At 53.4% G+C, this 24,647-nt stretch overlaps 1 protein-coding gene across 2 annotated transcripts in view; it reads right to left on the bottom strand.

Annotated features, from left to right (window-relative positions):
- Positions 1-24,647, bottom strand: part of LOC110514319 (RNA-binding protein 25) — a 70,642-nt gene that overhangs the window by 17,145 nt on the left and 28,850 nt on the right. For both annotated transcript variants that reach the window (XM_036955366.1, XM_036955367.1), the window contains exons 8-11: positions 6,968-7,051; positions 3,291-3,634; positions 3,092-3,203; positions 1,930-2,019 (exon numbers count right to left, since the gene is read on the bottom strand). In XM_036955366.1, the coding sequence (XP_036811261.1) occupies positions 1,930-2,019; positions 3,092-3,203; positions 3,291-3,634; positions 6,968-7,051 (630 nt within the window). The remainder of the gene's footprint in view (positions 1-1,929; positions 2,020-3,091; positions 3,204-3,290; positions 3,635-6,967; positions 7,052-24,647) is intronic.

The raw sequence follows: 24,647 nt of genomic DNA, 5'->3' as shown, positions 1-24,647 counted from the left end.
GTCACACCCTGACCTACTCTACCATAGAAAATATAAATTAGAACACCCCCCCCCACAGTCACGCCCTGACCTACTCTACCATAGAAAATATAAACTAGAACCCCCCCCCCCAGTCACACCCTGACCTACTCTACCATAGAAAATATAAACTAGAACCCCCCCCCCGTCACACCCTGACCTACTCTACCATAGAAAATATAAACTAGAACAACCCCCCCAGTCACACCCTGACCTACTCTACCATAGAAAATATAAACTAGAACAACCCCCCCCAGTCATACCCTGACCTACTCTACCATAGGAAATATAAACTAGAACAACCCCCCCATCACACCCTGACCTACTCTACCATAGAAAATATAAACTAGAACAACCCCCCATCAGTCACGCCCTGACCTACTCTACCATAGAAAATATAAACTAGAACAACCCCCCCATCACGCCCTGACCTACTCTACCATAGAAAGTATGAACTAGAACAACCCCCCCCCCCCAGTCACACCCTGACCTACTCTACCATAGAAAATATAAACTAGAACAACCCCCCATCAGTCACGCCCTGACCTACTCTACCATAGAAAATATAAACTAGAACACCCCCCCCACAGTCACGCCCTGACCTACTCTACCATAGAAAATATAAACTAGAACCCCCCCCCCCCCAGTCACACCCTGACCTACTCTACCATAGAAAATATAAACTAGAACAACCCCCCCAGTCACACCCTGACCTACTCTACCATAGAAAATATAAACTAGAACAACCCCCCATCAGTCACGCCCTGACCTACTCTACCATAGAAAATATAAACTAGAACAACCCCCCCCAGTCACGCCCTGACCTACTCTACCATAGAAAGTATAAACTAGAACAACCCCCCCCCAGTCACGCCCTGACCTACTCTACCATAGAAAGTATAAACTAGAACAACCCCCCCCCAGTCACGCCCTGACCTACTCTACCATAGAAAATATAAACTAGAACAACCCCCCCCAGTCACGCCCTGACCTACTCTACCATAGAAAGTATAAACTAGAACAACCCCCCATCACGCCCTGACCTACTCTACCATAGAAAATATAAACTAGAACAACCCCCCATCACGCCCTGACCTACTCTACCATAGAAAATATAAACTAGAACAACCCCCCATCACGCCCTGACCTACTCTACCATAGAAAATATAAACTAGAACAACCCCCCCCCCAGTCACGCCCTGACCTACTCTACCATAGAAAATATAAACTAGAACCCCCCCCCCAGTCACACCCTGACCTACTCTACCATAGAAAATATAAACTAGAACAACCCCCCCCAGTCACGCCCTGACCTACTCTACCATAGGAAATATAAACTAGAACAACCCCCCATCAGTCACGCCCTGACCTACTCTACCATAGAAAATATAAACTAGAACAACCCCCCAGTCACACCCTGACCTACTCTACCATAGAAAATAAAAGCTTTCTATGGTCAGGACATGACAGTTACAGGTTGACAGAGTCAGGAAGATTGCTTTCAATAAGTATACATATACAGTGGGGCAAAAAAATATTTAGTCATCCACCAATTGTGCAAGTTCTCCCACTTAAAAAGATGAGAGAGGCCTGTAATTTTCATCATAGGTACACTTCAACTATGACAGACAAAATGAGGGGAAAAAATCCAGAAAATCACATTGTAGGATTTTTAACCTCTTGGGACGAGCAAACCCGTATTATCCGGGAGAGTAATCATAGCCTCAAATGCGTTAGCATAACGCAACTTTTCCTATTCATGAAAATCGCAAATGAAATGAAATAAATATATTCAAACACAAGCTTAGCCACAATTACAGGCCTCTCTCGTCTTTTTAAGTGGGAGAACTTGCACAATTGGTGGCTGACTAAATACTTTTTTGCCCCACTGTATAGAATCATCTCTCTGACCATCTCATGGCGTCTCTCCTCCTCTCTCTGGTTCTCTTTGTCGTAGTCCCGAGCCTTCTTCCTCTCCCTGATCTCCCAGTTCTTCAGACGCTGAGAAGAAGAGCAACAGCATCTGATATATATACACACACACACGGAATGCTGTTTCAGCCAATCAGCATCCAAAACCAACTGTAATTTGCATCTTTACATAGACAGGTGTTCAAATGAGTTCAAAAATAACCCTGCTCTGGTCTAAAGTAGTTCACTATATAGGGAATAGGACTCTGGTCTAAAGTAGTGCACTATATAGGGAATAGGGCTCTGGTCTAAAGTAGTGCACTATATAGGGAATAGGGCTCTGGTCTAAAGTAGTGCACTATATAGGGAATAGGGCTCTGGTCTAAAGTAGTACACTATATAGGGAATAGGGCTCTGGTCTAAAGTAGTACACTATATAGGGAATAGGGCTCTGGTCTAAAGTAGTGCACTATATAGGGAATAGGGCTCTGGTCTAAAGTAGTGCACTATATAGGGAATAGGGCTCTGGTCTAAAGTAGTGCACTATATAGGGAATAGGGCTCTGGTCTAAAGTAGTGTACAATGTAGGGAATAGGGCTCTGGTCTAAAGTAGTGCACTATATAGGGAATAGGGCTCTGGTCTAAAGTAGTGCACTATATAGGGAATAGGGCTCTGGTCTAAAGTAGTGTACTATATAGGGAATAGGGCTCTGGTCTAAAGTAGTGCACTATATAGGGAATAGGGTTCTATAGGGCCCTGGTCTAAAGTAGTGCACTATATAGGGAACACAGTGGCATAGGGCTCTGGTGTAAAGTAGTGTACTATATAGGGAACAGGGTGCCATTTGGAACAGATTCCTAAGTGCCTAAAGCCTGAGGGAATCAGAAAGAGTTGTCAGACTGGTTGTGTTCTCATGCTACGACAGTATATTGCAGTAGTGCCTAAAGTAAAGCCTAATTTACCCTACACACACACGTATGTAATGCAAGAAAGCTGTTAGCAAATAAGAATGTTAATCGTGTATGGAGTTGCATGTTTGTGTATTTTTGCAACGTCACAGAAGTACCACCATTCCTCCGTGGGTAATGTAGTTCTTACGTTGTGTACTTGCATAGGGTATAAATTCAGCCTCGTCAAACATGGACTACATGTCAAACTTACTTCCTGGTAAGCAGTCTCCTTGTCCCTCATCTTCCTCTCCAGTTTCCTGCGTTCGTACGCCTCCTCCTGATCTTCCTCGCGGTCGTGTTTCTTCTCATCGCGGCTCCGTTCTCTACAGGCAGAGACGTGAGTTCAAACACTAGCCACTTGGACAGCTGACCAGCGCCTCAGAGTGCTGAACTAGGGACCTCATACCAACCTGGATTTACTGCGGTCTTTGCTGACTTCTCGACTCCGCTCCTTCACGCGTTCCCTCTCTCCTCGCTCCCTCTCTCCTCGTTCCCTCTCTCCCCGTTCCCTCTCTCCTCGTTCCCTCTCTCCCCTCTCCCTTTCTCTCTCCTTCGTCCGTTCACGTTCCCGATCGATGCGGTCCCGGTCTCTGTCCCGCTCTCTCTCCTTGATGTTGTCGTTTCTCTCCTTCTCCTTCTCCCTCTCGCGGTCCCGGCGCTCCCTCTCTCGCTCCCTCTCTTTGTCCCTCTCCCTCCTGTCCTTATCGATCTCTTGCCGTTCCTGCTCTTTCTTACCCTTCTCCTCCTCCAGTTTCTACAGGAAGAAGAGGAGTATCCTGTGTTATCACTCTACAGTTGTATTCACCAAGGACAACCAGTTTCTACAGGAAGAAGAGGAGTATCCTGTGTTAGTCACTCTACTGCTGTATTCCCCATAGACAACACAGTCAACACAGCAGTGAGAACAAGCTACCTGAACCATGAAAAAAACAGCCCTAGACCATTATTTCTCCTACACCAAACTTTACAGTTGGCATTCTGCATTGGGGCAGGTAGCGTTCTCCCGGCATCCGCCAAACCCAGATTCGTCCGTCGGACTGCCAGATGGTGAAGTGTGATTCATCACTCCAGAGAATGTGTTTCCACTGCTTCAGAGTCCAATGGCAGTGAGCTTTACACCACTCCAGCTGACGCTTGGCATTGTGAATGGTGATCTTAGGCTTGTGTGCGACTGCTCGGCCATGGAAACCCATTTCATGAAGCTCCCGACAAACAGGTATTGTGCCGAAGTTGCTTCCAGAGGCCCATGTGACACCTGAACTGGACTCGATTGTAAAGAATGCACGCATTGGGGTCTAGGAAACTGTGCAGTATCCCAACATCCCTACGGACGATGCCCACTACCCACCTGGACAAAAGGAATGCATTAGTGAGGATGCTGTACATCGACTTACCAAACTCACCACAATGCTCACAGCCCTGGGACTGAACTCCTCCCGACACAACAGCTCCTAACTCAAGGCCATCAGACTGTTAAATAGCCATCCCTAGCCGGCATCCACCCTGCACCTTAAGAGGCTGCACCACCCGGTTACTCAACCCTGCACCTTAAGAGGCTGCTGCCCCATATACATAGACATGGAATCACTAGTCACTTTAATAATGTTCACATACTGCTTTACTCATCTCATATGTACATACTCAGTTTTAGTTAATGCCACTCTGACATCTATATATTAATTCATTCCATTATTTTGACTTTTAGATGTGTGAATTGTTAGATACAACTGCAATGTTGGCGCTAGGAACACAAGCATTTCGCTACACCCGCAATAACATCTGCTAAATATGTGTATGTGACCAACACAATGTGATTTGATTTATACAGTGAATTTGGAAAGTATTCAGACCCCTTCCCCTGTGTCCACATTGTGTTACGTTACAGTCTTATTCTACAATAGATTGAATATAAAAAAATGGTCCTCAATCTACACAAAATACTTCACAATGACTCAATACCCCGCATTGACTCAATACCCCACAATATCCCACAATGACTCAATACCCCACAATGACTCAATACCCCACAATATCCCACAATGACTCAATACCCCACAATGACTCAATACCCTACATTGACTCAATACCCCACAATGACTCAATACCCCACAATGACTCAATACCCCGCATTGACTCAATACCCCACATTGACTCAATACCCCACAATGACTCAATACCCCACAATGACTCAATACCCCGCATTGACTCAATACCCCGCATTGACTCAATACCCCACAATATCCCACAATGACTCAATACCCCACAATGACTCAATACCCTACATTGACTCAATACCCCACAATGACTCAATACCCCACAATGACTCAATACCCCACAATGACTCAATACCCCACAATACCCCACATTGACTCAATACCCCACATTGACTCAATACCCCATAATGACAAAGCAAAAATAGGTTTTTGCAAATGTATTAAAACAGAAATACCTTATTTACATAACTATTCAGACCCTTTGCTATTAGTCTCGAATTTGAGCTCAGGTGCATCCCCTTTCCATTGATCATCCTAGAGATGTTTCTACAACTTGATTGTAATTGTGGTAAATTCAATTGATTGTACATGACTTGGAAAGGCACACACACCTGTCTATATAAGGTCCCACAGTTCACAGTGCATGTCAGAGCAAAAACCAAACCATGAGGTCGAAGGAATTGTCCGTAGAGCTCTGAGACAGGATTGTGTCGAGGCACAGATCTGGGGAATGGTACCAAAAAATGTCTGTAGCATTGAAGGTCCCTAATAACACAGTGGACTCCATCATTCTTAAATGGAAGAAGTTTAGAACCACCAAGACTCTTCCTAGAGCTGGCCACCCGGCCAAACTGAGCAATCAGGGGAGAAGAGGCTTGGTAAGGGAGGTGACCAAGAACCCGATGGTCACTCTGACAGAGCTCCAGAGTTCCTCTGTGGAGATGGGAGAACCTTCCAGAAGGACAACCATCTCTGCAGCACTCCACCAATCAGGCCTTTATGGTAGAGTGGCCAGATGGAAGCCACTCCTCAGTAAAAGGTGCATGACAGCCTGCTTGGAGTTTGCCAAAAGGCACCTAAAGACTCTCAGACCATCTTTGGCCTGAATGCCAAGCGTCACGTCTGGAGGAAACCTGGCAGCATCCCTACGGTGAAGCATGGTGGTGGCAGCATCATGCTGTGGGGATGTTTTTCAGCGGCAGGGACTTGGAGACCAGTCAGGATCGAGGGGAAGATAAACGGAGCAAAGTACAGAGAGATCCTTGATGAAAACCAAGGATCCAGAGTGCTCAGGACCTCAGACTGGGTGGGGTGAGGGTTCACATTCCTATTCCCTACATGGGGGCGGCAGGCTAGCCTAGTGGTTAGAGCGTTGGGCTAGTAACCGAAAGGTGGCAAGTTCGAATCCCCGAGCTGACAAGGTCCAAATCTGTCGTTCTGCCCTCTGAACAAGGCAGTTAACCCACTAGGCCGTCATTGAAAATAAGAATTTGTTCTTAACTGACTTGTTAAATGAAGATATAATAAACATATTACACTCCTTTTGACCAGCGTTGGGTATATATATATATATATATAGTGCAGTAACAGTCTCAGAGCCAGCTGCCCCTATGCAAGTCCTCCAGAAAGGAACGCCTGAGACGTAGAGAGAAGGAATTAAAAGATGATATCCCCAAAGCTCTGAGATTCATCAATATATCGTCTACCATAATGGTTGGGGTTTTATAATCAATAGATTTAAAAGAACCATTACATTACATCCACCTTACTCTCTAGCTGGTAGTTCTACTGCGTAGTTTCATCTCAAGTCACTATTAGTTAACAGTTGATCCTACGATGTTGGGGCTACTGAAATAGCAGGACATTGTCGACTGATAGATACATATTGTTTATAAAATATTACATTTTTAACTAATGTTGATATTGTTGAATGAATGATCTTAGGAAGGGTGTTCAATACATGAATTTGAAGTCCAATAGGTAACAGGATGTTAAAACTACACTAGGTGTAGTGTAGATGTGGGTAGTGTAGTTCTTTTTCTCTCCAAAGCCTAATGTGAGTGGTAAGGTAAGAGAACAGTGGGCTGTGTTACCTTGTGAGTGTCCCGGAACTTAGAGATCTCTCTGGATATCAGGTCTCTTTTGTCATCCTCCATCTCCATCACATTGATGTCCTCCTGGGGAACACAAGTCACAAAACAGGTTATCCAATGGCTGGAGGTAATACAGTACAGGAAGACAAGTCACGAAACAGGTTATCCAATAGCTGGAGGTAATACAGTACAGGAAGACAAGTCACGAAACAGGTTATCCAATAGCTGGAGGTAATACAGTACAGGAAGACAAGTCACGAAACAGACTACTGTACATACACTAACATTACCAAAAGTACGTGGCCACCTGACAGATTCGTCCGTCAGAACGCCAGATGGTGAAGTGTGATTCATCACTACAGAGAACGTGTTTCCACTGCTCCGGAGTCCAATAGAGGCGAGCTTTACACCACTCCAGCCGACGCTTGGCAATATGAGGCTTGTGTGCGGCTGCTCGGCCATGGAAACCCATTTCATGAAGCTCCTGACGAACAGACAGCTCTTGTGCTGAAGTTGCTTCCAGAGGCAGTTTGGAACTCAGTAGTGAGTGTTGCAACCGAGGACAGACGATTTTTACGCGCTACTCGCTTCAGAACTCGGTGGTTCCGTTCTGTGAGATTGTGTGGCCTACCACTCTGCGGCTGAGCCGTTGTTGCTCCTAGACATTTCCACTTCACAATAACACCACTTACAGTTGATCCGAGGCAGAGCTAGCAGGGCAGAAATGTTACGAACAGACTCGTTGGAAAGGTGACTTCCTACGACGGTGCCACGTTGAAAGTCCCTGAGCTCGTCAGTAAAGGGCCATTCTACTGCCGATATGCCAATGTTTGTCTATGGAGATTGCATGGGCTGCGTGCTCGATTTTATACACCTCTAAGCAACGGGTGTGGCTGAAATAGCCAAATCCACTAATTTGAATGAGTGTACCGGTAAATGTATGTAAATGAGTTTGATAAGATGGCATTCTCTCGCCACAAAATGGCAACTCGCTAGTATTTAAATATGACCAATGGGGTGAGACCACCTTTATGATTTCAGGTCAACCAGAATCACTAATAGTAGTAGCATTTGTTGGTAGCTCTCAGTCGGGCTGAATTAATACACTTATTTACATTGACCAACTTCATTTCATCTCTACGGCGTCGATGTCCTCCTGGAACATACAGCGCTTTGCGAAAGTATTCACCCCCCCTTGGCATTTCTCCTATTGTCTTGCACTTTCAACCTGGAATTAAAAATCTATTTTTGGGGGGGAGGATGTATCATTTGGTTTACACAACATGCCTACCACTTTGAAGATGCAAAACATTTTTTTGTGAAACAAAACAAATAAGACATAAAAAAACTGAAATCTTGAGCATAACTATTCACCCCAAAAACGCCAAGGGGGATGTTCAAAGTTTCTGATATTTTTTTATAACCCAACCCTGATCTGTTCTTCTCCACAACTTTGTCCCTGAGCTGTTTGGAGAGCTCCTTGGTCTTCATGGAGCCCCTTGCTTACTGGTGTTGCAGACTCTGGGTTCTTTCAAAACAGCTGTATATATATACACTGAGATCATGTGACACTTAAATAAAGTCCACCGTTATGCAATCTATCACACACCACTTTTGCATATTTTTTTTAGTAATAAAAAAAATATAAAAAATCACTTCACCAATTTGGACAATTTTGTGTTTGTCCATTACATGAAATACACATCCATTTCAATAAACAGGTTGTAACGCAACAAAATAGGAAAAACGCCAAGGGGGATGAATACTTTTTCAAGGCACTGTAAGTAAAGAAACAAACACAGTCCGTAAGCCAATCAGATTGATAAGATGACAATCTCTCACAAAATGGTGACTCAAGAATTTAAAGGGCCAGCGCATTTAAAATGTGATATCCTGTGTTTGATATATATTTCCACACTAATAGGTTAAAATAATAATAATACTGTGAAATTGCGAAAATTATGATCATTCCCATTTAGTGTAAGAGCTGTTTGAAAAGAACGAACAGAAATGTCTACCTGTTTTGGTGGGATGGAGTTTTGGCGTTCCACTGTGACATCACCAGGCGGTGAATTAGTTAATAGACCAGTCATACTACTACCTCCTCGAAATGGGACTAGGACTTACAGATGGTAAATTCTACCAGAAGGCAGTGGTAGCTTACTGGTAGCCTGCAGTCATACATGCAATTCTACACCAATTTACAAACATACATTTCTAGTAGAACGGGCGCTACTACCTCCTCTCTCCAGTAGAACGGACGCTACTACCTCCTCTCTCCAGTAGAACGGACGCTACTACCTCCTCTCTCCAGTAGAACGGACGCTACTACCTCCTCTCTCCAGAGGAACGGACGCTACTACCTCCTCTCTCCAGAGGAACGGACGCTACTACCTCCTCTCTCCAGTGGAACGGACGCTACTACCTCCTCTCTCCAGAAGAACGGACGCTACTACCTCCTCTCTCCAGTGGAACGGACGCTACTACCTCCTCTCTCCAGAGGAACGGACGCTACTACCTCCTCTCTCCAGAGGAACGGACGCTACTACCTCCTCTCTCCAGTGGAACGGACGCTACTACCTCCTCTCTCCAGAGGAACGGACGCTACTACCTCCTCTCTCCAGTAGAACGGACGCTACTACCTCCTCTGTTCAGCGGAACTGACGCTACTACCTCCTCTCTCCAGTAGAACGGACGCTACTACCTCCTCTGTTCAGCGGAACTGACGCTACTACCTCCTCTGTTCAGCGGAACGGACGCTACTACCACCTCTCTCCAGTGGAATGGACGCTACTACCTCCTCTCTCCAGTAGAATGGACGCTACTACCTCCTCTCTCCAGAGGAACGGACGCTACTACCTCCTCTCTCCAACGGAACGGACGCTACTACCTCCTCTCTCCAGAGGAACGGACCCTACTACCTCCTCTCTCCGAAGGAACGGACCCTACTACCTCCTCTCTCCAGTGGAACGGACGCTACTACCTCCTCTCTCCAGAGGAACGGACGCTACTACCTCCTCTCTCCAGTGGAACGGACGCTACTACCTCCTCTCTCCAGTGGAACGGACGCTACTACCTCCTCTCTCCAGTGGAACGGACGCTACTACCTCCTCTCTCCAGTAGAACGGACGCTACTACCTCCTCTCTCCAGTAGAACGGACGCTACTACCTCCTCTCTCCAGTGGAACGGACGCTACTACCTCCTCTCTCCAGTGGAACGGACCCTACTTCCTCCTCTCTCCAGTAGAACGGACGCTACTACCTCCTCTCTCCAGTGGAACGGACGCTACTACCTCCTCTCTCCAGTGGAACGGACGCTACTACCTCCTCTCTCCAGCGGAACGGACGCTACTACCTCCTCTCTCCAGAGGAACGGACGCTACTACCTCCTCTCTCCAGAGGAACGGACGCTACTACCTCCTCTCTCCAGAGGAACGGACGCTACTACCTCCTCTCTCCAGAGGAACGGACGCTACTACCTCCTCTCTCCAGTGGAACGGACGCTACTACCTCCTCTCTCCAGAGGAACGGACGCTACTACCTCCTCTCTCCAGTGGAACGGACGCTACTACCTCCTCTCTCCAGAGGAACGGACGCTACTACCTCCTCTCTCCAGAGGAACGGACGCTACTACCTCCTCTCTCCAGTGGAACGGACGCTACTACCTCCTCTCTCCAGTGGAACGGACGCTACTACCTCCTCTCTCCAGCGGAATGGACGCTACTACCTCCTCTCTCCAGAGGAACGGACGCTACTACCTCCTCTCTCCAGAGGAACGGACGCTACTACCTCCTCTCTCCAGAGGAACGGACGCTACTACCTCCTCTCTCCAGCGGAACGGACGCTACTACCTCCTCTCTCCAGTAGAACGGACGCTACTACCTCCTCTCTCCAGTAGAACGGACGCTACTACCTCCTCTCTCCAGTGGAACGGACGCTACTACCTCCTCTCTCCAGCGGAACGGACGCTACTACCTCCTCTCTCCAGTAGAACGGACGCTACTACCTCCTCTCTCCAGTAGAACGGACGCTACTACCTCCTCTCTCCAGTAGAACGGACGCTACTACCTCCTCTCTCCGGAGGAACGGACGCTACTACCTCCTCTCTCCAGCGGAAAAGACGCTACTACCTCCTCTCTCCGGCGGAACGGACGCTACTACCTCCTCTCTCCAACGGAACTGACGCTACTACCTCCTCTCTCCAGTGGAACGGACGCTACTACCTCCTCTCTCCGGCGGAACTGACGCTACTACCTCCTCTCTCCGGCGGAACTGACGCTACTACCTCCTCTCTCCGGTGGAACGGACGCTACTACCTCCTCTCTCCAGTGGAACGGACCCTACTACCTCCTCTCTCCAGTGGAACGGACGCTACTACCTCCTCTCTCCAACGGAACGGACGCTACTACCTCCTCTCTCCAGTGGAACAGACGCTACTACCTCCTCTCTCCAGGGGAACGGACGCTACTACCTCCTCTCTCCAGGGGAACGGACGCTACTACCTCCTCTGTTCAGCGGAACGGACGCTACTACCTCCTCTCTCCAGTGGAACGGACGCTACTACCTCCTCTCTCCAGTGGAACGGACGCTACTACCTCCTCTGTTCAGCGGAACGGACGCTACTACCTCCTCTCTCCAGCGGAACGGACGCTACTACCTCCTCTCTCCAGTGGAACGGACGCTACTACCTCCTCTCTCCAGTAGAACGGACGCTACTACCTCCTCTCTCCAGTAGAACGGACGCTACTACCTCCTCTCTCCAGTGGAACGGACGCTACTACCTCCTCTCTCCAGAGGAACGGACGCTACTACCTCCTCTCTCCAGAGGAACGGACGCTACTACCTCCTCTCTCCAGTGGAACGGACGCTACTACCTCCTCTCTCCAGCGGAACGGACGCTACTACCTCCTCTCTAGAGTAGAACGGACGCTACTACCTCCTCTCTCCAGTAGAACGGACGCTACTACCTCCTCTCTCCAGTGGAACGGACGCTACTACCTCCTCTCTCCAGCGGAACGGACGCTACTACCTCCTCTCTCCAGTAGAACGGACGCTACTACCTCCTCTCTCCAGTAGAACGGACGCTACTACCTCCTCTCTCCAGTAGAACGGACGCTACTACCTCCTCTCTCCGGAGGAACGGACGCTACTACCTCCTCTCCAGCGGAAAAGACGCTACTACCTCCTCTCTCCGGCGGAACGGACGCTACTACCTCCTCTCTCCAACGGAACTGACGCTACTACCTCCTCTCTCCAGTGGAACGGACGCTACTACCTCCTCTCTCCGGCGGAACTGACGCTACTACCTCCTCTCTCCGGCGGAACTGACGCTACTACCTCCTCTCTCCGGTGGAACGGACGCTACTACCTCCTCTCTCCAGTGGAACGGACCCTACTACCTCCTCTCTCCAGTGGAACGGACGCTACTACCTCCTCTCTCCAACGGAACGGACGCTACTACCTCCTCTCTCCAGTGGAACAGACGCTACTACCTCCTCTCTCCAGGGGAACGGACGCTACTACCTTCTCTCTCCAGGGGAACGGACGCTACTACCTCCTCTGTTCAGCGGAACGGACGCTACTACCTCCTCTCTCCAGTGGAACGGACGCTACTACCTCCTCTCTCCAGTGGAACGGACGCTACTACCTCCTCTGTTCAGCGGAACGGACGCTACTACCTCCTCTCTCCAGCGGAACGGACGCTACTACCTCCTCTCTCCAGTGGAACGGACGCTACTACCTCCTCTCTCCAGTAGAACGGACGCTACTACCTCCTCTCTCCAGTAGAACGGACGCTACTACCTCCTCTCTCCAGTGGAACGGACGCTACTACCTCCTCTCTCCAGTAGAACGGACGCTACTACCTCCTCTCTCCAGTGGAACGGACGCTACTACCTCCTCTCTCCAGCGGAACGGACCCTACTACCTCCTCTCTCCAGCGGAACGGACCCTACTACCTCCTCTCTCCAGTAGAACGGACGCTACTACCTCCTCTCTCCAGCGGAACGGACGCTACTACCTCCTCTCTCCAGTAGAACGGACGCTACTACCTCCTCTCTCCAGTGGAACGGACGCTACTACCTCCTCTCTCCAGTGGAACGGACGCTACTACCTCCTCTCTCCAGTGGAACGGACCCTACTACCTCCTCTCTCCAGTGGAACGGACGCTACTACCTCCTCTCTCCGGCGGAACGGACGCTACTACCTCCTCTGTTCAGCGGAACGGACGCTACTACCTCCTCTCTCTAGTAGAACGGACGCTACTACCTCCTCTGTTCAGCGGAACGGACGCTACTACCTCCTCTCTCCAGTAGAACGGACGCTACTACCTCCTCTCTCCAGTAGAACGGACGCTACTACCTCCTCTCTCCAGAGGAACGGACGCTACTACCTCCTCTCTCCAGTGGAACGGACGCTACTACCTCCTCTCTCCAGTGGAACGGACCCTACTACCTCCTCTCTCCAGAGGAACGGACGCTACTACCTCCTCTCTCCAGAGGAACGGACACTACTACCTCCTCTCTCCGGCGGAACGGACGCTACTACCTCCTCTCTCCAGTGGAACGGACGCTACTACCTCCTCTCTCCAGCGGAAAAGACGCTACTACCTCCTCTCTCCGGCGGAACGGACGCTACTACCTCCTCTCTCCAACGGAACTGACGCTACTACCTCCTCTCTCCAGTGGAACGGACGCTACTACCTCCTCTCTCCGGCGGAACTGGCGCTACTACCTCCTCTCTCCGGCGGAACTGACGCTACTACCTCCTCTCTCCAGTGGAACGGACGCTACTACCTCCTCTCTCCAGCGGAACGGACGCTACTAACTCCTCTCTCCAGTGGAACGGACGCTACTACCTCCTCTCTCCAGTGGAACGGACCCTACTACCTCCTCTCTCCAGTGGAACGGACGCTACTACCTCCTCTCTCCAACGGAACGGACGCTACTACCTCCTCTCTCCAGTGGAACAGACGCTACTACCTCCTCTCTCCAGGGGAACGGACGCTACTACCTCCTCTCTCCAGGGGAACGGACGCTACTACCTCCTCTCTCCAGGGGAACGGACGCTACTACCTCCTCTGTTCAGCGGAACGGACGCTACTACCTCCTCTCTCCAGCGGAACGGACGCTACTACCTCCTCTCTCCAGCAGAACGGACGCTACTACCTCCTCTCTCCGGAGGAACGGACGCTACTACCTCCTCTCCAGCGGAAAAGACGCTACTACCTCCTCTCTCCGGCGGAACGGACGCTACTACCTCCTCTCTCCAACGGAACTGACGCTACTACCTCCTCTCTCCAGTGGAACGGACGCTACTACCTCCTCTCTCCGGCGGAACTGACGCTACTACCTCCTCTCTCCGGCGGAACTGACGCTACTACCTCCTCTCTCCGGTGGAACGGACGCTACTACCTCCTCTCTCCAGTGGAACGGACCCTACTACCTCCTCTCTCCAGTGGAACGGACGCTACTACCTCCTCTCTCCAACGGAACGGACGCTACTACCTCCTCTCTCCAGTGGAACAGACGCTACTACCTCCTCTCTCCAGGGGAACGGACGCTACTACCTTCTCTCTCCAGGGGAACGGACGCTACTACCTCCTCTGTTCAGCGGAACGGACGCTACTACCTCCTCTCTCCAGTGGAACGGACGCTACTACCTCCTCTCTCCAGTGGAACGGACGCTACTACCTCCTCTGTTCAGCGGAACGGACGCTACTACCTCCTCTCTCCAGCGGAACGGACGCTACTACCTCCTCTCTCCAGTGGAACGGACGCTACTACCTCCTCTCTCCAGTAGAACGGACGCTACTACCTCCTCTCTCCAGTAGAACGGACGCTACTACCTCCTCTCTCCAGTGGAACGGACGCTACTACCTCCTCTCTCCAGTAGAACGGACGCTACTACCTCCTCTCTCCAGTGGAACGGACGCTACTACCTCCTCTCTCCAGCGGAACGGACCCTACTACCTCCTCTCTCCAGCGGAACGGACCCTACTACCTCCTCTCTCCAGTAGAACGGACGCTACTACCTCCTCTCTCCAGCGGAACGGACGCTACTACCTCCTCTCTCCAGTAGAACGGACGCTACTACCTCCTCTCTCCAGTGGAACGGACGCTACTACCTCCTCTCTCCAGTGGAACGGACGCTACTACCTCCTCTCTCCAGTGGAACGGACCCTACTACCTCCTCTCTCCAGTGGAACGGACGCTACTACCTCCTCTCTCCGGCGGAACGGACGCTACTACCTCCTCTGTTCAGCGGAACGGACGCTACTACCTCCTCTCTCTAGTAGAACGGACGCTACTACCTCCTCTGTTCAGCGGAACGGACGCTACTACCTCCTCTCTCCAGTAGAACGGACGCTACTACCTCCTCTCTCCAGTAGAACGGACGCTACTACCTCCTCTCTCCAGAGGAACGGACGCTACTACCTCCTCTCTCCAGTGGAACGGACGCTACTACCTCCTCTCTCCAGTGGAACGGACCCTACTACCTCCTCTCTCCAGAGGAACGGACGCTACTACCTCCTCTCTCCAGAGGAACGGACACTACTACCTCCTCTCTCCGGCGGAACGGACGCTACTACCTCCTCTCTCCAGTGGAACGGACGCTACTACCTCCTCTCTCCAGCGGAAAAGACGCTACTACCTCCTCTCTCCGGCGGAACGGACGCTACTACCTCCTCTCTCCAACGGAACTGACGCTACTACCTCCTCTCTCCAGTGGAACGGACGCTACTACCTCCTCTCTCCGGCGGAACTGGCGCTACTACCTCCTCTCTCCGGCGGAACTGACGCTACTACCTCCTCTCTCCAGTGGAACGGACGCTACTACCTCCTCTCTCCAGCGGAACGGACGCTACTAACTCCTCTCTCCAGTGGAACGGACCCTACTACCTCCTCTCTCCAGTGGAACGGACGCTACTACCTCCTCTCTCCAACGGAACGGACGCTACTACCTCCTCTCTCCAGTGGAACAGACGCTACTACCTCCTCTCTCCAGGGGAACGGACGCTACTACCTCCTCTCTCCAGGGGAACGGACGCTACTACCTCCTCTCTCCAGGGGAACGGACGCTACTACCTCCTCTGTTCAGCGGAACGGACGCTACTACCTCCTCTCTCCAGCGGAACGGACGCTACTACCTCCTCTCTCCAGCAGAACGGACGCTACTACCTCCTCTCTCCGGCGGAACGGACGCTACTACCTCCTCTCTCCAGTGGAACGGACGCTACTACCTCCTCTCTCCAGTGGAACGGACGCTACTACCTCCTCTCTCCGGAGGAACGGACGCTACTACCTCCTCTCTCCAGTGGAACGGACGCTACTACCTCCTCTCTCCGGCAGAACGGACGCTACTACCTCCTCTCTCCAGCGGAACGGACGCTACTACCTCCTCTGTTCAGCGGAACGGACGCTACTACCTCCTCTCTCCAGTAGAACGGATGCTACTACCTCCTCTCTCCGGCGGAACGGACGCTACTACCTCCTCTCTCCGGCGGAACGGACGCTACTACCTCCTCTCTCCAGTGGAACGGACGCTACTACCTCCTCTCTCCGGCGGAACGGACGCTACTACCTCCTCTCTCCAGCGGAACGGACGCTACTACCTCCTCTCGCCAGTGGAACGGACGCTACTACCTCCTCTCTCCAGTGGAACGGACGCTACTACCTCCTCTGTTCAGCGGAACGGACGCTACTACCTCCTCTCTCCAGCGGAACGGACGCTACTACCTCCTCTCTCCAGTGGAACGGACGCTACTACCTCCTCTCTCCAGTAGAACGGACGCTACTACCTCCTCTCTCCAGTAGAACGGACGCTACTACCTCCTCTCTCCAGTGGAACGGACGCTACTACCTCCTCTCTCCAGTAGAACGGACGCTACTACCTCCTCTCTCCAGTGGAACGGACGCTACTACCTCCTCTCTCCAGTGGAACGGACCCTACTACCTCCTCTCTCCAGCGGAACGGACCCTACTACCTCCTCTCTCCAGTAGAACGGACGCTACTACCTCCTCTCTCCAGCGGAACGGACGCTACTACCTCCTCTCTCCAGTAGAACGGACGCTACTACCTCCTCTCTCCAGTGGAACGGACGCTACTACCTCCTCTCTCCAGTGGAACGGACCCTACTACCTCCTCTCTCCGGCGGAACGGACGCTACTACCTCCTCTGTTCAGCGGAACGGACGCTACTACCTCCTCTCTCTAGTAGAACGGACGCTACTACCTCCTCTGTTCAGCGGAACGGACGCTACTACCTCCTCTCTCCAGTAGAACGGACGCTACTACCTCCTCTCTCCAGTAGAACGGACGCTACTACCTCCTCTCTCCAGAGGAACGGACGCTACTACCTCCTCTCTCCAGTGGAACGGACGCTACTACCTCCTCTCTCCAGAGGAATGGACGCTACTACCTCCTCTCTCCGGTGGAACGGACCCTACTACCTCCTCTCTCCAGAGGAATGGACGCTACTACCTCCTCTCTCCGGTGGAACGGACGCTACTACCTCCTCTCTCCGGTGGAACGGACGCTACTACCTCCTCTCTCCGGTGGAACGGACCCTACTACCTCCTCTCTCCAGTGGAACGGACGCTACTACCTCCTCTCTCCAACGGAACGGACGCTACTACCTCCTCTCTCCAGTGGAACAGACGCTACTACCTCCTCTCTCCAGGGGAACGGACGCTACTACCTCCTCTCTCCAACGGAACGGACGCTACTACCTCCTCTCTCCAGTGGAACAGACGCTACTACCTCCTCTCTCCAGGGGAACGGACGCTACTACCTCCTCTCTCCAGGGGAACGGACGCTACTACCTCCTCTCTCCAGGGGAACGGACGCTACTACCTCCTCTGTTCAGCGGAACGGACGCTACTACCTCCTCTCTCCAGGGGAACGGACGCTACTACCTCCTCTCTCCGGCGGAACGGACGCTACTACCTCCTCTCTCCAGTGGAACGGACGCTACTACCTCCTCTCTCCGGAGGAACGGACGCTACTACCTCCTCTCTCCAGTGGAACGGACGCTACTACCTCCTCTCTCCAGTGGAACGGACGCTACTACCTCCTCTCTCCGGCGGAACGGACGCTACTACCTCCTCTCTCCAGCGGAACGGACGCTACTACCTCCTCTGTTCAGCGGAACGGACGCTACTACCTCCTCTCTCCAGTAGAACGGACGCTACTACCTCCTCTCTCCGGCGGAACGGACGCTACTACCTCCTCTCTCCGGCGGAACGGACGCTACTACCTCCTCTCTCCAGTGGAACGGACGCTACTACCTCCTCTCTCCGGCGGAACGGACGCTACTACCTCCTCTCTCCAGCGGAACGGACGCTACTACCTCCTCTCTCCAGCGGAACGGACGCTACTACCTCCTCTCTCCAGTGGAACGGACGCTACTACCTCCTCTGTTCAGCGGAACGGACGCTACTACCTCCTCTCTCCAGCGGAACGGACGCTACTACCTCCTCTCTCCAGTGGAACGGACGCTACTACCTCCTCTCTCCAGTAGAATGGACGCTACTACCTCCTCTCTCCAGTAGAACGGACGCTACTACCTCCTCTCTCCAGTGGAACGGACGCTACTACCTCCTCTCTCCAGTAGAACGGACGCTACTACCTCCTCTCTCCAGTGGAACGGACGCTACTACCTCCTCTCTCCAGCGGAACGGACCCTACTACCTCCTCTCTCCAGCGGAACGGACCCTACTACCTCCTCTCTCCAGTAGAACGGACGCTACTACCTCCTCTCTCCAGCGGAACGGACGCTACTACCTCCTCTCTCCAGTAGAACGGACGCTACTACCTCCTCTCTCCAGTGGAACGGACGCTACTACCTCCTCTCTCCAGTGGAACGGACCCTACTACCTCCTCTCTCCAGTGGAACGGACGCTACTACCTCCTCTCTCCGGCGGAACGGACGCTACTACCTCCTCTGTTCAGCGGAACGGACGCTACTACCTCCTCTCTCTAGTAGAACGGACGCTACTACCTCCTCTGTTCAGCGGAACGGACGCTACTACCTCCTCTCTCCAGTAGAACGGACGCTACTACCTCCTCTCTCCAGTAGAACGGACGCTACTACCTCCTCTCTCCAGTAGAACGGACGCTACTACCTCCTCTCTCCAGAGGAACGGACGCTACTACCTCCTCTCTCCAGTGGAACGGACGCTACTACCTCCTCTCTCCAGCGGAACGGACCCTACTACCTCCTCTCTCCAGAGGAATGGACGCTACTACCTCCTCTCTCCGGTGGAACGGACGCTACTACCTCCTCTCTCCGGTGGAACGGACGCTACTACCTCCTCTCTCCAGTGGAACGGACCCTACTACCTCCTCTCTCCAGTGGAACGGACGCTACTACCTCCTCTCTCCAACGGAACGGACGCTACTACCTCCTCTCTCCAGTGGAACAGACGCTACGTTCCCCTCCTCTCTCCAGGGGAACGGACGCTACTACCTCCTCTCTCCAGGGGAACGGACGCTACTACCTCCTCTGTTCAGCGGAACGGACGCTACTACCTCCTCTCTCCAGGGGAACGGACGCTACTACCTCCTCTCTCCAGGGGAACGGACGCTACTACCTCCTCTCTCCAGGGGAACGGACGCTACTACCTCCTCTCTCCGGCGGAACGGACGCTACTACCTCCTCTCTCCAGTGGAACGGACGCTACTACCTCCTCTCTCCAGCAGAACGGACGCTACTACCTCCTCTCTCCAGCGGAACGGACGCTACTACCTCCTCTCTCCGGCGGAACGGACGCTACTACCTCCTCTCTCCAGCAGAACGGACGCTACTACCTCCTCTCTCCGGCGGAACTGACGCTACTACCTCCTCTCTCCAGTGGAACGGACGCTACTACCTCCTCTCTCCGGCGGAACGGACGCTACTACCTCCTCTCTCCGGCGGAACGGACGCTACTACCTCCTCTCTCCGGCGGAACGGACGCTACTACCTCCTCTCTCCAGTGGAACGGACGCTACTACCTCCTCTCTCCAGCAGAACGGACGCTACTACCTCCTCTCTCCAGTAGAACGGACGCTACTACCTCCTCTGTTCAGCGGAACGGACGCTACTACCTCCTCTCTCCAGTGGAACGGACGCTACTACCTCCTCTCTCCAGTGGAACGGACGCTACTACCTCCTCTCTCCAACGGAACGGACGCTACTACCTCCTCTCTCCAACGGAACGGACGCTACTACCTCCTCTCTCCAGCGGAACGGACGCTACTACCTCCTCTCTCCAGTGGAACAGACGCTACTACCTCCTCTCTCCAGGGGAACGGACGCTACTACCTCCTCTCTCCAGTGGAACGGACCCTACTACCTCCTCTCTCCAGTGGAACGGACGCTACTACCTCCTCTCTCCAACGGAACGGACGCTAATACCTCCTCTCTCCAGTGGAACAGACGCTACTACCTCCTCTCTCCAGGGGAACGGACGCTACTACCTCCTCTCTCCAGGGGAACGGACGCTACTACCTCCTCTGTTCAGCGGAACGGACGCTACTACCTCCTCTCTCCAGGGGAACGGACGCTACTACCTCCTCTCTCCAGGGGAACGGACGCTACTACCTCCTCTCTCCGGTGGAACGGACGCTACTACCTCCTCTCTCCGGCGGAACGGACGCTACTACCTCCTCTCTCCAGTGGAACGGACGCTACTACCTCCTCTCTCCAGCGGAACGGACCCTACTACCTCCTCTCTCCAGAGGAATGGACGCTACTACCTCCTCTCTCCGGTGGAACGGACGCTACTACCTCCTCTCTCCGGTGGAACGGACGCTACTACCTCCTCTCTCCAGTGGAACGGACCCTACTACCTCCTCTCTCCAGTGGAACGGACGCTACTACCTCCTCTCTCCAACGGAACGGACGCTACTACCTCCTCTCTCCAGTGGAACAGACGCTACTACCTCCTCTCTCCAGGGGAACGGACGCTACTACCTCCTCTCTCCAGGGGAACGGACGCTACTACCTCCTCTGTTCAGCGGAACGGACGCTACTACCTCCTCTCTCCAGGGGAACGGACGCTACTACCTCCTCTCTCCAGGGGAACGGACGCTACTACCTCCTCTCTCCAGGGGAACGGACGCTACTACCTCCTCTCTCCGGCGGAACGGACGCTACTACCTCCTCTCTCCAGTGGAACGGACGCTACTACCTCCTCTCTCCAGCAGAACGGACGCTACTACCTCCTCTCTCCAGCGGAACGGACGCTACTACCTCCTCTCTCCGGCGGAACGGACGCTACTACCTCCTCTCTCCAGCAGAACGGACGCTACTACCTCCTCTCTCCGGCGGAACTGACGCTACTACCTCCTCTCTCCAGTGGAACGGACGCTACTACCTCCTCTCTCCGGCGGAACGGACGCTACTACCTCCTCTCTCCGGCGGAACGGACGCTACTACCTCCTCTCTCCGGCGGAACGGACGCTACTACCTCCTCTCTCCAGTGGAACGGACGCTACTACCTCCTCTCTCCAGCAGAACGGACGCTACTACCTCCTCTCTCCAGTAGAACGGACGCTACTACCTCCTCTGTTCAGCGGAACGGACGCTACTACCTCCTCTCTCCAGTGGAACGGACGCTACTACCTCCTCTCTCCAGTGGAACGGACGCTACTACCTCCTCTCTCCAACGGAACGGACGCTACTACCTCCTCTCTCCAACGGAACGGACGCTACTACCTCCTCTCTCCAGCGGAACGGACGCTACTACCTCCTCTCTCCAGTGGAACAGACGCTACTACCTCCTCTCTCCAGGGGAACGGACGCTACTACCTCCTCTCTCCAGTGGAACGGACCCTACTACCTCCTCTCTCCAGTGGAACGGACGCTACTACCTCCTCTCTCCAACGGAACGGACGCTAATACCTCCTCTCTCCAGTGGAACAGACGCTACTACCTCCTCTCTCCAGGGGAACGGACGCTACTACCTCCTCTCTCCAGGGGAACGGACGCTACTACCTCCTCTGTTCAGCGGAACGGACGCTACTACCTCCTCTCTCCAGGGGAACGGACGCTACTACCTCCTCTCTCCAGGGGAACGGACGCTACTACCTCCTCTCTCCGGTGGAACGGACGCTACTACCTCCTCTCTCCGGCGGAACGGACGCTACTACCTCCTCTCTCCAGTGGAACGGACGCTACTACCTCCTCTCTCCAGTAGAACGGACGCTACTACCTCCTCTCTCCAGTGGAACGGACGCTACTACCTCCTCTCTCCAGCGGAACGGACCCTACTACCTCCTCTCTCCAGCGGAACGGACCCTACTACCTCCTCTCTCCAGTAGAACGGACGCTACTACCTCCTCTCTCCAGCGGAACGGACGCTACTACCTCCTCTCTCCAGTAGAACGGACGCTACTACCTCCTCTCTCCAGTGGAACGGACGCTACTACCTCCTCTCTCCAGTGGAACGGACCCTACTACCTCCTCTCTCCAGTGGAACGGACGCTACTACCTCCTCTCTCCAACGGAACGGACGCTACTACCTCCTCTCTCCAGTGGAACAGACGCTACTACCTCCTCTCTCCAGGGGAACGGACGCTACTACCTCCTCTCTCCAGGGGAACGGACGCTACTACCTCCTCTGTTCAGCGGAACGGACGCTACTACCTCCTCTCTCCAGGGGAACGGACGCTACTACCTCCTCTCTCCAGGGGAACGGACGCTACTACCTCCTCTCTCCGGTGGAACGGACGCTACTACCTCCTCTCTCCGGCGGAACGGACGCTACTACCTCCTCTCTCCAGTGGAACGGACGCTACTACCTCCTCTCTCCGGAGGAACGGACGCTACTACCTCCTCTCTCCAGTGGAACGGACGCTACTACCTCCTCTCTCCAGTGGAACGGACGCTACTACCTCCTCTCTCCGGCGGAACGGACGCTACTACCTCCTCTCTCCAGCGGAACGGACGCTACTACCTCCTCTGTTCAGCGGAACGGACGCTACTACCTCCTCTCTCCAGTAGAACGGACGCTACTACCTCCTCTCTCCGGCGGAACGGACGCTACTACCTCCTCTCTCCGGCGGAACGGACGCTACTACCTCCTCTCTCCAGTGGAACGGACGCTACTACCTCCTCTCTCCGGCGGAACGGACGCTACTACCTCCTCTCTCCAGCGGAACGGACGCTACTACCTCCTCTCTCCAGCGGAACGGACGCTACTACCTCCTCTCTCCAGTGGAACGGACGCTACTACCTCCTCTGTTCAGCGGAACGGACGCTACTACCTCCTCTCTCCAGCGGAACGGACGCTACTACCTCCTCTCTCCAGTGGAACGGACGCTACTACCTCCTCTCTCCAGTAGAACGGACGCTACTACCTCCTCTCGCCAGTAGAACGGACGCTACTACCTCCTCTCTCAAGTGGAACGGACGCTACTACCTCCTCTCTCCAGTAGAACGGACGCTACTACCTCCTCTCTCCAGTGGAACGGACGCTACTACCTCCTCTCTCCAGCGGAACGGACCCTACTACCTCCTCTCTCCAGCGGAACGGACCCTACTACCTCCTCTCTCCAGTAGAACGGACGCTACTACCTCCTCTCTCCAGCGGAACGGACGCTACTACCTCCTCTCTCCAGTAGAACGGACGCTACTACCTCCTCTCTCCAGTGGAACGGACGCTACTACCTCCTCTCTCCAGTGGAACGGACCCTACTACCTCCTCTCTCCAGTGGAACGGACGCTACTACCTCCTCTCTCCAGTGGAACGGACCCTACTACCTCCTCTCTCCAGTGGAACGGACGCTACTACCTCCTCTCTCCGGCGGAACGGACGCTACTACCTCCTCTGTTCAGCGGAACGGACGCTACTACCTCCTCTCTCCAGCGGAACGGACGCTACTACCTCCTCTCTCCAGTAGAACGGACGCTACTACCTCCTCTCTCCAGTGGAACGGACGCTACTACCTCCTCTCTCCAGTGGAACGGACCCTACTACCTCCTCTCTCCAGTGGAACGGACGCTACTACCTCCTCTCTCCAACGGAACGGACGCTACTACCTCCTCTCTCCAGTGGAACAGACGCTACTACCTCCTCTCTCCAGGGGAACGGACGCTACTACCTCCTCTCTCCAGGGGAACGGACGCTACTACCTCCTCTGTTCAGCGGAACGGACGCTACTACCTCCTCTCTCCAGGGGAACGGACGCTACTACCTCCTCTCTCCAGGGGAACGGACGCTACTACCTCCTCTCTCCGGTGGAACGGACGCTACTACCTCCTCTCTCCGGCGGAACGGACGCTACTACCTCCTCTCTCCAGTGGAACGGACGCTACTACCTCCTCTCTCCGGAGGAACGGACGCTACTACCTCCTCTCTCCAGTGGAACGGACGCTACTACCTCCTCTCTCCAGTGGAACGGACGCTACTACCTCCTCTCTCCGGCGGAACGGACGCTACTACCTCCTCTCTCCAGCGGAACGGATGCTACTACCTCCTCTGTTCAGCGGAACGGACGCTACTACCTCCTCTCTCCAGTAGAACGGACGCTACTACCTCCTCTCTCCGGCGGAACGGACGCTACTACCTCCTCTCTCCGGCGGAACGGACGCTACTACCTCCTCTCTCCAGTGGAACGGACGCTACTACCTCCTCTCTCCGGCGGAACGGACGCTACTACCTCCTCTCTCCAGCGGAACGGACGCTACTACCTCC

The sequence above is a fragment of the Oncorhynchus mykiss genome, chromosome 19, assembly GCF_013265735.2.
Source record: "Oncorhynchus mykiss isolate Arlee chromosome 19, USDA_OmykA_1.1, whole genome shotgun sequence".
In the NCBI taxonomy this organism is placed as follows: domain Eukaryota; kingdom Metazoa; phylum Chordata; class Actinopteri; order Salmoniformes; family Salmonidae; genus Oncorhynchus; species Oncorhynchus mykiss.
This window is presented reverse-complemented; position numbering and strand designations above follow the sequence as displayed.